Raw genomic sequence first — 15,258 nt, forward strand, 5'->3', positions numbered from 1 at the left:
AGGTCAAAGAATAAAAAAGCATAGTCATAGTACATTAGTACATTAGTACATTAGTACATTAGTACATTAGTACATAGATAAGATACAAGGAAAAGTGAAGGTACCTTCTCAGCACCCTTGACTATAAAGTAGCCTCCCTGATCAAATTCACAATCACCTTTGTCGACTCCATTCATCCAGCAAATATCAGACTTCACCATCACAGGGACCCTTCCAACAATGACTTCTGTTTTTTCTTCTTTCAACACCGTTTTATCAATGTAGCCTGACTTACCAGTTTTAAATTTGTCACTTGTTACCTTCTCTTGGGTATATACCTAACAAACACAAACCATTAACATGGCACAGGAAAAATCAAATCATTCAAGAGATGACAGATTTAGAAACAGAACAAACCTGAAGATGAGCCTCAACTTTGAGCCTAGCAGAATATGTCATTCTCTGAAGGCGAGCATGTCGAGGAAGCAACTTGATATAGTCATCCCCACCTTGTGCTTGAAACTTATCACCAGTCCAAAACATGGGACGATCAAGCTTGACTTTCCCAAAACTCACAGAAGCATATCTCCATTCCTTGTCACCTTTCTTAGATGGATCATACCCAGGGTTCACATCAATCTCACCAATGCCATCAAACACTCGTTGAATACCATACCTAATCAAGTTGTTGTATGAGTTTATTTGATGACTGATTAGACCGTGTTGCTTGAAGAATGCTGATGAAGCTTTCTTACAAAACCTTATCAAGGAAGCTTCATCACCAACGTTTAACTCCAACTCCAACTCTAGATCATCACCATTGTCGTCCGACTCCATGTCCATGTACTCATTGTCATCCCACATCTCCAAGTCGATTATATCAACCAATGTGTCTTTAGCGTTAATTGCCATCTTCACCAAATTAAAAAAAAACAACTAAATTTTTAACTCATACAATGCACCGATTATGGTAAGTGTTAGTAGTATATAACAGAAGTTGAAAAGACATTGTATTAAATAAGTTACCTATAATTGGCAAGAATGTCAAAAGTTTGTAACTAAAAATTCAGGGAGGGTTGTGAAAGGTTATACAATTCAAAAAAAAGGGGGATATTAAAACAAGATATGTGCAAGATCATAGCATAAACTATCATATGTAAACTAAAACCATCAAGGATAACAACCACAAACACAAATCTGCAAGACCATATATAGCATAAACTATCATATCATTATGTAACACTTTGCATGTTGTTGCACAGATAAGGGAATTAGACTTGTGATTTGGTAAATAAAAGAAACTTTTATTACAAAAATGATCTTCTTTATTAACATTATCACTTACAATCAGTGTCTTCGAACAGATCGATAATCTATACTCCCACAAATTCTTATTTACAATGGGTGTACAATAAATATTGTACACCGAAGTAAAAGTTAACTCAAAATGCTTAAAAGTTAAGCTTATATATGTAAAAGTTGTCTATTTTTAAGTGATTGATTTTTTCATTTTAGTAAAACTTATTTCTTCAAAATTACTTATAATGTATAAAATTAATCATTTAATCATTTCTATCAACTTTTTTTTTACTAATATAAAAGTTAATCAAAACTAGATTAAAGTTACGAGAAAATGGGTAAAAGTTATCTTGGTGTACAATAAATTTATTGTGCACCTTGTGCGCGCAAGACCTTTTGCTATACTCCCTCCGTTTCTAATTGATTGTCATGTTTGAAATATTCAAACACTTCTTCCTATCCAATTATCCAAATGAAATCCAATACTCTATATACCCATATACATATAATATATACTTTCAGAAAAAAATTATGTGAGCCAATATTTACTTTCAAACTATCAAATGCTTCATAATTTCTCCATGATTCAACCGATCGCTTATATAGATAAAAACTAAAAGCACTCAGAAGCTAACATAAGTGTGAAATAAAGCACAAGAAATTGCCATAAAAATTAAAGAACTACCATTGAAATATAGCACTAATACCTTCTTTAAGCCCTTAAAGTTTTATAAAAAAAGGTAATTTTCAGAAAACTTCCGGTCTTAATTGTTTTGTATTTCCATTTTATATTATTATTTGAAGGGGGTTACTAAATGCTCATTAATTTGGGTTATTGTGGAAAAAATATGGATACATTGAGTGTACCAAAGCATTTATTTTCTCTGTCTCATAATTATAGTCATGTTTGACTAAAAATACGGGTTTTAATAAAAGTGAAATCGTCTAATACAAATTATGCTGCATATTACATATTTTATATGTTTCATATGTTAATTTGAGCAAAGTATCTTATATACTAATATGCTGATTTTCTGAAATATTCTGTAAATATATTTTCTATCATTAATATCGTTCCGAAAATATCGCACCATTTGTTTTTATACTATTCACACTACGACTTTGGCCATTTTTTGTCATTCTTACGTAAGGAAATTTTAGTCATGTGGGTCTGTTAAATTCGTATCGATATATATTTTCTAAATATTAATTTTTTATAATTTTTACTTGCACAGATTTGAGATATTAAGAGTCAAAGTAATTGTTAGAGGAGTAAAAGTCTATTATTTTTGGAACGGTATTTAACTACGTAGTAAAATATTACTAAAATGTCATTTTTTAGCGCCTAGGAGTCGTAGAGAATTAAAAACAATTTTTATGTGGCATATATTGCTTCTATAATCTATAATAAAAAATATTTTTTAATTTTATACATAAACCGTACATTAAAAAAATAAAGTAGAGATTTTTTAGGAAAAACATTTGGTGAGAAAATTTTGCACCAGGAAAAGACATGTGTGACTCCTTGTGTCTGTTTTAGGTGATGTTTGGTTGCTACTCCCTCCGTCTCTTTTTGTTCTTTACGTTTTCATTTTTTGGTGTCCCAAATTGTTATTTATATTTTCTTTATATTATCACATAAATGCTTTAATGTTCTATCAAAAGTCGTATCTAATGATTATTTTAACCAATTAAAATTCATTGGGTCATTTAATCTATCACACTTTCCATTGGGACATTAATTTTTTCTTATATTCCCAATATTAGAATGTTGATAAAAGTGAAAACATTATAAATCAACGTAATTTGTCTTGTTTAAATAAAAAAATAGAGGAATCTCAATGCACATTAATCTATACTATATATTAAAAGGCGTCTATGAGAAAGTATACGTGACACGTGACGCTCTGTTTATGGGTAGTTCGCTCCATGTAATATTCGTATACATTAAAAATAAAATCAAATATAGTTTGCTAAGGTTTGAACCCTTGATCTAGAGTTTAAACAACAAAGCTTTTTACCACTAAGCTATTACATGTTTCATGTTATTATTGAAAAATAACACACATATAACTAAAAGTGAATGTTATTAATGTAGTAACCCGGGGCATCGCCCCGGCCCAAAAACTAGTTAGTCGTTAAAACGTGTGCAAGATACCAATTGTAAAGAAAGAAAAGAGACGGGGGAGAGTAGTAAATAGAGGGGGAAGTGTGAGTTCCTAGTTAGTGCATATATATCAAGTTGTTTGGCTGGCATGAAATGAGTGTAATGGAGGAATTGGAACTTCCTTGGGAAGTTGTAACTCCCATGGAACATGGGGAATGACTTACCTACCCTCTCCTAGGTAAGTCACAATTCTCATGCCAATTCCCAAAATTACAAATGCCTAAGTTCAACCAAACATCATCAAGCTATTTTCTAGGAAGTTAACTTCACATAAAATGAAACTTCCCATCGGAGGTACTACCCAAGTCAAACAAACAAGCACTTAATACTCCAGGGGGTACCTTTTTAAGGGTTGCATATACCATTTGCGGTTGTATTTATTTAGGGGTTACATTTTTATTTTTGGTAAACTTTCTACCCACTCACAAATTGTTTAATACTTCATATCTTACATTCCTATAGGCTCACCACAAAAATAAACTTCCTTTCTACTTTGATTAAATTAAAATACTTTTTCCCACCATCGTTTTTCAGTTTGTTTATTACTTACTCCCCGACTTGCTTCATTATTTATATTGCATTCAACTCTCCTTTCTTAATACTTATGTCGGTCAATATGTAACTCCTAAAAAAGTACAGAGGGCGTATAATGTAATATAGACTCCATGAAAAACTTAATGCTACGATTAAATTACATGATTCAAAAAATATACTATTCTATCTTTTCCTAAAAGTTCGTTGCATTTTTCTTGGGCACCTTTGTAAATGCATATTTTATATCTTTAATATCTCTAATTACATGTTAGTAAAAATTATAAAATTTTGGTATTGTTAAAGTATTCAATGAGACGAATCAAACAAGATCTCACATAAATAAGTATTTTCTTACACGAGTATATTAAAAGGAACTAGCATTTGACCCGTGCAATGCACGAGAGCATCTGTTGGATATATGCAAAGTGTGGGTAAAAACACTTACTATTTTGGGAAAAAAATTCGTCCCACATTGGAAGGGAAATGAGGTTTTCCCTGGTTTACATATGGGCATGTGATGTATACTTTGGAATTCCGTTGGTGGTCTGATTCGTCTCAATATTTGTTAGAAATATCACTGTGAGGGGACCGGATAATATCTTCAAGGAACGAGATAACACGCTTTTCTAATAGTATTTTATCGACCCACAAAGGAACAATTAGGTTCACGATAACACTATTGAGATACAATGAAAAAATAATTTATCTTGTGTGTTCTCACAAAACTAATCCAACTAGAATTTGTGTTTTTCACTCAAATGTCTCGCAATTAAGAAAACATTAGCAAGATGTTTTCTCAAATGTATGCAAATGTGATAGATATGTTAATCATCAATTAAATGTGTCATAAGTACTCTATATTATAGAGTTCTTAACGAAGAGTCACCGTTGTAAATAATATCCAACAGTTACATCCAAAGCAACCGTCAGAAAATCGCGCCCGATCGGGCGGGCTTCGCCATACAATTTCTCATGAAATTCGCCCGGTCAGGCGGAGTCGCCTGATTGGGCGAGCTATTATAACACTCAAATCCGTTACATTAGCCCAAAACCGTTGCATTAGCCCATACCTGTTACATTAGCCCAAAAAATTGGTGCGTTAAGTCTAATGCAACGCTCTGAACCGTTGCATCCGCTTGGAATAAACTCTAATTAATAAATACATTATACTACCTCCTCAACTCCTAGTATAATACGCAACCTCACATTTAACACATAAGCCCATTTACTCTATATATATTCCAACAATATTTACTATCAAATACTTCATAATTTCTCCAAGATTCGAGTGATCGCTTATACAGATGAAAACAAAAAGCACTCAGAAGCTAATATAAATATGAAATAAAGCACAACAAATCGCCATAAAATTAAAAAACTACCGTTGAAATATAGCACTAATACCTTCTTTAAGCCCTGAAAGTTTTATAAAAAAGATAATATCTGGACAATTTCCGGTCTTAATTGTTTTGTATTTCCATTTTATATTATTATTTGAAGGGGTTTACTAAATGCTCATTAATTTAGGTTAGTGTGGAAAGAGTATGGAATATGGATACAATGAATGTACCGAGTATTTACTCCCTGTGTCTCATAATTATAGTCATATTAGATTAGATCTCGTGCACACACGGATATCTAAAATTATTTCTTGATTATTTTTTGTATAAAATGTTTAACTGATATATTTCTCCTCATAAAGAAAAAGTATAATAATTAAATCAGTTACATGCTCATTTAATCATTTAATATTCAATTTTTGTCCTACTGCGTATTACATACTCCGTATTTTATAGGCTTAAATGCTTAATATGTTAATTTGACCATTTGATATACTTATTTGACTAAAATATTACCAAAATTATTTAAAGTAAATTATTATTATGTGGCATTTATTAGTTGTCAAATTCTATATGCCAATATTTTTTTCCTTACTTAAACAGTTTATATAAAAAAGGCCGGATAGAAAACAAAAAAGAAATAAAAATAGATTTATTTTTAGAAATAAATTTTTGGCAGGAAAATTTTGCATCAGGAAGTGACACATGTCACTCCTGGTGTCTGTTTTAGTATAATGTAATTTAAGGTAATGTAATGTAATATATTCGGCTAGAAGTGCGGGTTTTAATAAAAGTGGAATCATCTAATACAAATTATGCAATTTTATTACGTATTACATATTTTATATGCTTGATGTGCTAATTTGACCAAAATATTTTATATTGGGACAAATGAATTATATGATTCGAACAATATACTATTCTCTTTTCCTGAAAGTTCTTTCCATTTTTCTTTGGCACATTTGTAAATGCATATTTTGTATCGTTAATATCTCTAATTACATGTTAGTAAAAATTATAAAATTTGGATATTGTTAAAGTATTCAATGAGACGAATCAAACAAAACCTCACATAAATAAGTATTTTCTTATACGAATATATTAAAAAGAATTTAAAAGATTTTATTCCATTATAAATAGTGTCAAGGTTCCAAATGAAATGAACTTTGTGGAATATAGGGAGTAATCAACATCCTTTTTTTTGATAAATTGAGATTTTATTAATCATTTCCCTAGGGCTTGTTCACCAATTACATATTAGGGCTAAAATTCAACATGGATATTAAAACAACAAGATACCCACGCTACATTCATGCAAGAAATTCATCTTCTCTAACAAGCCCTTGCTTTGCCAATGAATCTGCAACAAAGTTGGTTTCCCTGCCTTTGTATATGATTTCAATCCCTAGGCCCTCTTTTGTTGAGTTTAGGATGAAGTTGAGAATGAAATTGAGATTTCATGGGCCGCCGTTACTCTCGTTGCACCATTTCACCGCGTTGGCTGAGTCAGACTCTATTATTAGCTTGGAAAACGCAATTCGGTCACTGCCCTTGGAGATCTTTATGGCACGGTGAATTTCCAAGACCTCAGCATTATTGATTTCCATGGTGGGTATTGGTGAGGATAACAGGCACTTAAAGTTACCATGGTTGTCCCTCAACACACCCCCGATAGCTGACTTAGGTAGGGCGGTATTAAGAGAATCATCAACGTTCCATTTAAGGACACCACATGGCGAGGGCAACCAAACACGGAGTTGGTTATCATGGCGAGGATCAGGGATTTTAATGGTGTTGCTTCGCCATATTAGGCATTGTGGGTTGCGAAGGATGTCATCGGAGCTATAAGGGAAAGGGTCCCCCCAACCTTTGATCCACCAACTAAGCCTCAATATAATAAGGTCTTGAATGTCACATATAGGGCTTGCCTTTTGTTCGAAAATTCGCATGTTTTGCTCCTTCCATATTGACCATATTATGATGAAAAAAGTGGCCTTCCATACCTTCTTAAAAAACGTTCCTCAACTCGCACTGCCATTGTTCATATGTGAGTTGGATTGATAATAGAAGGACCCAAGAGAGGTCTCATAGGTTCAACCACGTACCTGAAGGAAATAATGCCCTTGGTCCAAGTATGCATTCTATGTTAAGTCTAATAAATGCGGTTCAGTATTAATTAACAAGTTAATAATTCAGTGAGATCAAGTGAGCTGAATGCCTAGCTAGAGGCCGCTTCAGTTCAAGTGGAATTAATGATATTAATCCACAGCTTACTCTTGACTGAACCCGTAGGGTCACACAAATAGTACGTAAACGGATCAAGTATTTAATGGCATTAAATACTCTATCTATGGATATTCGGAACCGACGGATCTTGGTTTCAGTGGGAGCTGAGATCGTCACAGGCAAGAAATGAATACTCCGGAAACGATGATATTACCGGAAACGGAAATATGGATCGTATCGGAAATATAAATATTATCCAAGTCGTAGATGTTGCCGGAAACGGAAACATGGTACGTATCGGAAAATATTATCGGAAATGGAAATATTACCAGAATCGGAAATATTGCCGGAAACGGAAATATTGTCAGAATCGGAAATATTACCGGAATCGGAAAATAATTCCGGAAACGGAAATATTAAATATTTGTTCGAAACGGAAATTAATTCCGGAATCGGAAATGTTAAATATTGTTCGTATCGGAAATGAATTCCGGAATCGGAAATTAATCGGAAGCGTATCGTACGAATAAGCATCGGACGAGGCCTGCCGGACGAGGCCCAGCACGAAGCCACGCCATCGCCCAGCAAGCCAAGCGCGCCGCACAAACAGCCACGCCAGGCCCAGCGCAAGGCCAGGCCCAGCAGGCCGTGGCAGCGCGCACAGCGCGCGCAGCGCGCGCGGGAGCTGCGAGGGCTTGCAGCACGCGCAGGCCTCGCTGCGTGGGCTGCTGCTCGTGCGCACGCATGGGCGGCCCATCGTGGCTGCCGTGTGTGCGTGTGTAAGTGTTTGTGTTCGTGCACGTTTCCTAAAACGTGCAGAGTTCGGTTAATGATTAAATTCCTAATTCTATTTGATAAATTAATTAAATTAGAGTTCTTGTAGGATTCTAGGTTTAATCAATTTGTATCTGAATAGGATTCCAATTCCCTTTCCATACCCCTATAAATATGTGGCCAGGGTTCACAATTTATAACGAGTTTCAAAGTATTCAAAGTGAGTTTTTGAGAGAAAAATTCAGCCACACATCTTGCTCAAAAGTGCCGAAAATTCTAGTACCTTAAGGGCGATTCTAGTTGGTCAATCTTAAGGCGGATCCGGACGTGCTGTGGACTATCTACGGAGGGACGACACTTGGAGTCCTAAAGACTTGTTCTTGCTCGGTTCGGGCGCAGCTAGGGAGGGCACGCAACAAAGAGTATGCATCTAAATTATGCTATATGATTATGTGTAAATAATATGTAATCCTGGGTTAATGGTTGTTTCCGCATGATTTATGTAATATCATATGTATCATAACCTAACAGTGGTATCACGAGCCCCTTATTATTTTCATAATCTAAATTGCATGAACATGGTTAAATATTACAAATTTGCAAGAATTAAAAGGGGTGATTAATTTTCGTAATTGTTAATTAATTGCAAATTGCGTTTATTTAATTATACGTACGCAGTTTTTCGGCAGTTTCTTCGTTACTCATCCAAATCGAGTGATTTTTCACTAGTGGAAAAAGGCTTATTTGCATCCCCGCATTTGCCACGCCATTCTGAACATGTGACGCAAATGACAAATTTTAGCATAAAATTTAGTCATTTGCGTCGCAGCTTTGTTAAACTGCGACGCAAATGACTCTAGGATGCCCCCCAGAGTCATTTGCGTCGCAGATTAGTAAAACTGCGACGCAATTAACTCAATCAAGTGCGTCGCAGATTTACTAATCTGCGACGCAAATGACTCTGGGGGGCATCCTAGAGTCATTTGCGTCGCAGTTTAACAAAGCTGCGACGCAAATGTGTTTTGATTTTTTTTTTTTTCGAATTCGCGCTCAGCTTAATTGCTTAGGAATTTCTGACTTAGGTTAATATTGCTCGACAAACACTAGCTGCTTCCCTCCCAAACGAAACCAACACCAACACTAGCTGCACGACGTGTTCTCACCGGCGGCTTCACTGTCGTCGTTGCCTTCGCCGCCTTCCGTCGTTGCCGCGCCGTTCCTTTGCTGCTTCACTGCTTCACTGCTTCGCCACTTCACTACTTCACTGTTTCCGGCCTTTGTTCCTTTTTAGAGTCGCCGCCCACGGCCAAGGAAGTCATCCACGGCACGGCAGCCGCCCACGCCGCCGCCCACTCAGCCGCCCTTGTTCATTGTCGTCTCTCCTCTCTTAGGTATTGAATTTTAGTTTTGATATTTATTGAATTTTAATTGTGCATTTTAATTTTAATTGTGGACATTATAATTGAATTTTAATTATGCATTATAATTGAATTTTAATGGTTGATATTATTTGTTGAATTTTAATTGGGTACATTTTAGGATTTAGGTTTTGTTGAATTTTAGTTGTAGGTTTTGTTGAATTTTAGTTGAATTTTAATTGGGTACATTTTAGGATTTAGGTTTTGTTGAATTTTAGTTGTTAGGTTTTGTTGAATTAAAAGTTATGAAATGAAGTTTTGGGTATGAAATGAATTTAGGTGATATATGAAATCATGTTTTGGGTTTGCTACAAAATTTTGGATTTATAATGATATGAATAGCCTAGTTTATATTCTAACCTTTGACAAAATTTGGTCTAGTGGTTGAAAATGGATCGGAGTTGGATGTATGGTAGTAAACGATTTTCTACAAGGTTCTTACAAGGGATTCAAGAGTTCATTAAGGTTGCCTTGAAACATCAATCAGAACATGAATCAAGTTTAATTCTGTGTCCTTGTTGTGATTGCAATAATTCAAGGGGGTATCGGGATATTGATGATATTGTTGATCACATAGTTCGTCGCGGTTTTAAGGGTAACTACACGACGTGGACATGGCATGGTGAGAGCATAGATCATGGGGCAAGTTCTAGTATGCCGAGCTCGAGTCAGCATAATCATTGTGATAATGGTGATGATAATGAAATTGAGGATGATATTGGTGTTGAAAGTGAGGAAGAAGAGGAGAAAGATAGGATAGATGATATGATGCATGATGTGGAAGACCATCATTTCGTTGAGCGTCCCCATATGTATGATAGTATAATCAAAGCTTCCGCAACACCATTATATCCTGGTTCTACACAAACTGTACTTGGTGCCGTCATCGAATATTTCAACTTAAAGGTGGAAAACGGTTGGACCAACAAGAGTTTTTCACAGTTTTTGGAGGCCACGTCTGGTAATCTTCCTGAAGGAAACAAACTTCCAAGGTCTAACTATGAGGCCCAGAAGCTTATGTGTCCTTTGGGTATGGATTATGAGAAGATACACGCGTGTCCAAATGATTGCGTGTTGTATCGAAAGCAGTATGCAAATCTGCATGAGTGTCCAAGATGCGGATTGTCCCGTTACAAGATCGTGGAGAATGATGCAACATCAACTAAGAAGAAACCTTCTCCGGCTAAGGTGCTTTGGTATCTTCCAATTATACCAAGATTTAAGCGCCTTTTCTCAGAAGAGAAAACTGCAAAACTCTTGAGGTGGCATGCCGAGGGGAGGAAGAAAGATGGGTTAATGAGGCATCCTGCTGATTCTCCACAATGGAGGAACATTGATCGAAAGTACAAGGTCTTTAGGGAAGAAGTTCGGAATCTCAGGCTTGGTCTTTGCACGGATGGAATGAACCCATTTGGGACACTTAGTACCCAATATAGCACTTGGCCGGTTCTTCTCACCATATACAATTTGCCTCCTTGGTTATGCATGAAGCGTAGATACATCATGTTGTCGCTCTTAATCTCTGGGCCTAAACAACCCGGAAATGACATAGATGTGTATCTAGAGCCACTCATTGAAGATTTGAAATTGTTGTGGGATGAAGGGGTGTTGATGTTTGATGCATACACCAAAACCAATTTCACTTTACGTGCCATGATTTTTTGTACGATAAATGATTTCCCGGCTTATGGAAATTTGTCAGGGTATTCTGTAAAGGGAAAGAAGGCATGTCCAGTTTGTCATGATGATTTGGTCTCGAGGCGCCTAAAATTTTGTGGGAAAGATGTGTACATGGATTACCGGATGTATCTTCCTGAAGATCATCCATTTCGAAAAGAGAAGGAAGCTTTTAATGGAGAATTGGAGATGAGAGAAGCTCCTGCCCCCTTATGTGCGTGTGAGGTTTATGAACGGGTTAAAGACATTGAGACAGAGTTTGGTAAGCCTTATAAAGGTCAGCCAAGTGGTGGTTACAAGAAGAGGTCTATCTTTTGGGATCTCCCATATTGGAGAGATTTGGAAGTTAGGCATTGTTTGGATGTAATGCATATTGAGAAAAATGTTTGTGATGCCATTGTTGGGACATTGTTGAATATGCAAGGGAAAACGAAGGATGGGCCTAAAGTTAGACAAGATATGGCTGCTATGGGTCGCTCCGAGTTGGCACCTCAAGAAAGGGGAAAACGCTGGTACCTTCCCCCAGCTTGTTTCACCTTGTCTAAAAAGGAGAAAGTTAGCTTTTGTGAGTCTTTGCATGGCTTAAAGGTCCCTGCCGGTTACTCTTCAAATTTTCGTAGACTTGTGTCCATGTCTGACTTGAAATTAGTTGGAATGAAATCTCATGATTGTCACGTGTTGATGCAACAATTGCTGCCGGTTGCAATTCGAGGGATATTGCCGCCACAAGTGAGGTATACCATTACAAGATTGTGTTTCTTTTTCAACACAATTTGTAGCAAGGTGATCAATCCAACAATACTGGATGATTTGCAGGCTGATGTACTTGAGACCATGTGTCGGTTTGAAAAGTATTTTCCGCCATCATTCTTTGACATGATGCCTCATTTGATTATTCATCTTGTTCGTGAAATTAAGCTTTGTGGGCCAGTTTGTATGAGGTACATGTATCCCTTTGAACGGGAAATGGGTACCTTGAAAAATAGAGTGATGAATCCGGCCAAACCTGAAGCTAGTATTGTCCAACGAACCGTCGCGGAGGAAGTTGCTGCATGGGTTTCTCAATATATGGCACGTTTGAAAGAAGTCGGAGTACCAAAGTCTAGACATGATGGGAGACTTGGGGGTCAAGGTACAATTGGCAAGAAAAGGATATCAATCAGTTCTGAAATGATGTGTAAGGTTGAGCTGTTTGTGGTGCAAAGTCTTAGTGAAGTCCATCCATACGTGGCTGAGCACATGAACTTTCTTAGAGAGCAATATCCTTCAAAAAATGGTCCTCAACTGATAAAAGAGCATAATCGTTCATTCCTCACATGGTTCAAGCGTCGAGTGATGGATCAATTTTCCGACACGCCTAATGAGGTATCTGACATGGTGAGATGGTTGGCATATGGTCCTAAATGTCAAGTCATATCTTATGAGGGGTACGACATCAATGGCTATTCTTTTTACACGAAGCGACAAGATGACAAAACGACGATGCAAAATAGTGGTGTTATAATAGATTAGTACGAGGCTTAGAAAGTTATAACTATGCATATGAGACATGTAATAAGTTTGAAAACATTCCTTAGGTTCTTTGGTTCAAAGTTGGGTTCGAAAATGTCATTTTTGCCTAAATATGTACTATAACGACCCAATTACCCTTAAATGTGGAATAATAGATTATTACGAGGCTTAGAAAGTTATAACTATGCATATGAGACATGTAATAAGTTTGAAAACATTCCTTAGGTTCTTTGGTTCAAAGTTGGGTTCGAAAATGTCATTTTTGCCTAAATATGTACTATAACGACCCAATTACCCTTAAATGTGGAATAATAGATTATTACGAGGCTTAGAAAGTTATAACTATGCATATGAGACATGTAATAAGTTTGAAAACATTCCTTAGGTTCTTTGGTTCAAAGTTGGGTTCGAAAATGTCATTTTTGCCTAAATATGTACTATAACAACCCAATTACCCTTAAATGTGGAATAATAGATTATTACGAGGCTTAGAAAGTTATAACTATGCATATGAGACATGTAATAAGTTTGAAAACATTCCTTAGGTTCTTTGGTTCAAAGTTGGGTTCGAAAACGTCATTTTTGCCTAAATATGTACTATAACGACCCAATTACCCTTAAATGTGGAATAATAGATTATTACGAGGCTTAGAAAGTTATAACTATGCATATGAGACATGTAATAAGTTTGAAAACATTCCTTAGGTTCTTTGGTTAAAAGTTGGGTTCGAAAATGTCATTTTTGCCTAAATATGTACTATAACGACCCAATTACCCTTAAATGTGGAATAATAGATTAGTACGAGGCTTAGAAAGTTATAACTATGCATATGAGACATGTAATAAGTTTGAAAACATTCCTTAGGTTCTTTGGTTCAAAGTTGGGTTCGAAAATGTCATTTTTGCCTAAATATGTACTATAACGACCCAATTACCCTTAAATGTGGAATAATAGATTAGTACGAGGCTTAGAAAGTTATAACTATGCATATGAGACATGTAATAAGTTTGAAAACATTCCTTAGGTTCTTTGGTTCAAAGTTGGGTTCGAAAATGTCATTTTTGCCTAAATATGTACTATAACGACCCAATTACCCTTAAATGTGGAATAATAGATTATTACGAGGCTTAGAAAGTTATAACTATGCATATGAGACATGTAATAAGTTTGAAAACATTCCTTAGGTTCTTTGGTTCAAAGTTGGGTTCGAAAACGTCATTTCAGGAGCTTGGTTGTGCTTTCTTTGTTGCTTAATCTTTAAAGAACAGTCTGTTTTTGGGTGGGTTTGTGGACCAAAATTTTGCATATTCAAATTCATTCCCCAGCATTTGTACAGAACTGATCATAACTGACCAGTTCTATGCACTGATCTGCACAGCTCAGATCAGAACTGTGCAGATCAGTGCACAGAACTGGTCAGAACTGATCAGTTCTGTGCACTGATCTGCATAGTTCTGATCTGAGCTGTGCAGATCAGTGCACAGAACTGGTCAGCTCTGATCAGTTCTGTGCACTGATCTGCACAGCTCAGATCAGAACTGTGCAGATCAGTGCACAGAACTGATCAGAACTGACCAGTTCTGTGCACTGATCTGCACAGTTCTGATCTGAGCTGTGCAGATCAGTGCACAGAACTGATCAGCTCTGATCAGTTCTGTGCACTGATCTGCACAGTTCTGATCTGAGCTGTGCAGATCAGTGCACAGAACTGGTCAGCTCTGATCAGTTCTGTGCACTGATCTGCACAGTTCTGATCTGAGCTGTGCAGATCAGTGCACAGAACTGGTCAGCTCTGATCAGTTCTGTGCACTGATCTGCACAGTTCTGATCTGAGCTGTGCAGATCAGTGCACAGAACTGATCAGTTCTGACCAGTTCTGTGCACTGATCTGCACAGTTCTGATCTGAGCTGTGCAGATCAGTGCACATAACTGATCAGAACTTTATTTTTATTTTAAAATCCTGCTTTTGAAGGTATGTAATTTTAATGATTTTCCAATGCAGTAGCGTCAGGCATGGATGAAGATCAACACGCAAATTCAGGTCCTTCTAACAAATCACAAAATCAAGTGCCCCAAAAGCAAAAAAAGAAGCCAAGAGGCCCTACAAAAGGAATAAAATCCATGCCCGGGGTTCCAAGAAAAATTGAATGGGATCACTTGGACCGACCCACAGGGAAATGGACAACGGATTACAAGAATCACATTGGCGAGATAAGTCGCGCAAAGGTTTCAATATTGATCAGAACCTGGGAAGATGTTTCACAAGGAATAAAAGACACTTTGTGGGAAGACGTCAAGGTAACCGGTTTTATTTTGGAAATTCAGTTGTA

The 15,258-nt window shown here is 36.4% G+C and overlaps 1 protein-coding gene and 1 pseudogene across 1 annotated transcript; both read right to left on the reverse strand.

Annotated features, from left to right (window-relative positions):
* The window catches only part of LOC110802594 (DNA-directed RNA polymerases IV and V subunit 2-like), a 36,130-nt pseudogene extending 34,895 nt beyond the window's left edge, over positions 1-1,235 (reverse strand).
* A 5,541-nt stretch (positions 1,236-6,776) lies between these two features.
* LOC130471497 (uncharacterized) lies at positions 6,777-7,268 on the reverse strand. Its single transcript, XM_056841675.1, has one exon. The coding sequence runs from the start codon at positions 7,266-7,268 to the stop codon at positions 6,777-6,779; it is 492 nt and encodes a 163-aa protein (XP_056697653.1).
* Between the last annotated feature and the right edge of the window lie 7,990 nt (positions 7,269-15,258).

This window comes from Spinacia oleracea, chromosome 4, assembly GCF_020520425.1.
Source record: "Spinacia oleracea cultivar Varoflay chromosome 4, BTI_SOV_V1, whole genome shotgun sequence".
NCBI classification, from domain to species: Eukaryota; Viridiplantae; Streptophyta; class Magnoliopsida; order Caryophyllales; family Amaranthaceae; genus Spinacia; species Spinacia oleracea.

What these genes read in the sequence shown, in the direction of transcription:
- LOC130471497 (XM_056841675.1), bottom strand. Translation starts at nt 7,268, where the DNA reads ATGCGAATTTTCGAACAAAAGGCAAGCCCTATATGTGACATTCAAGAC.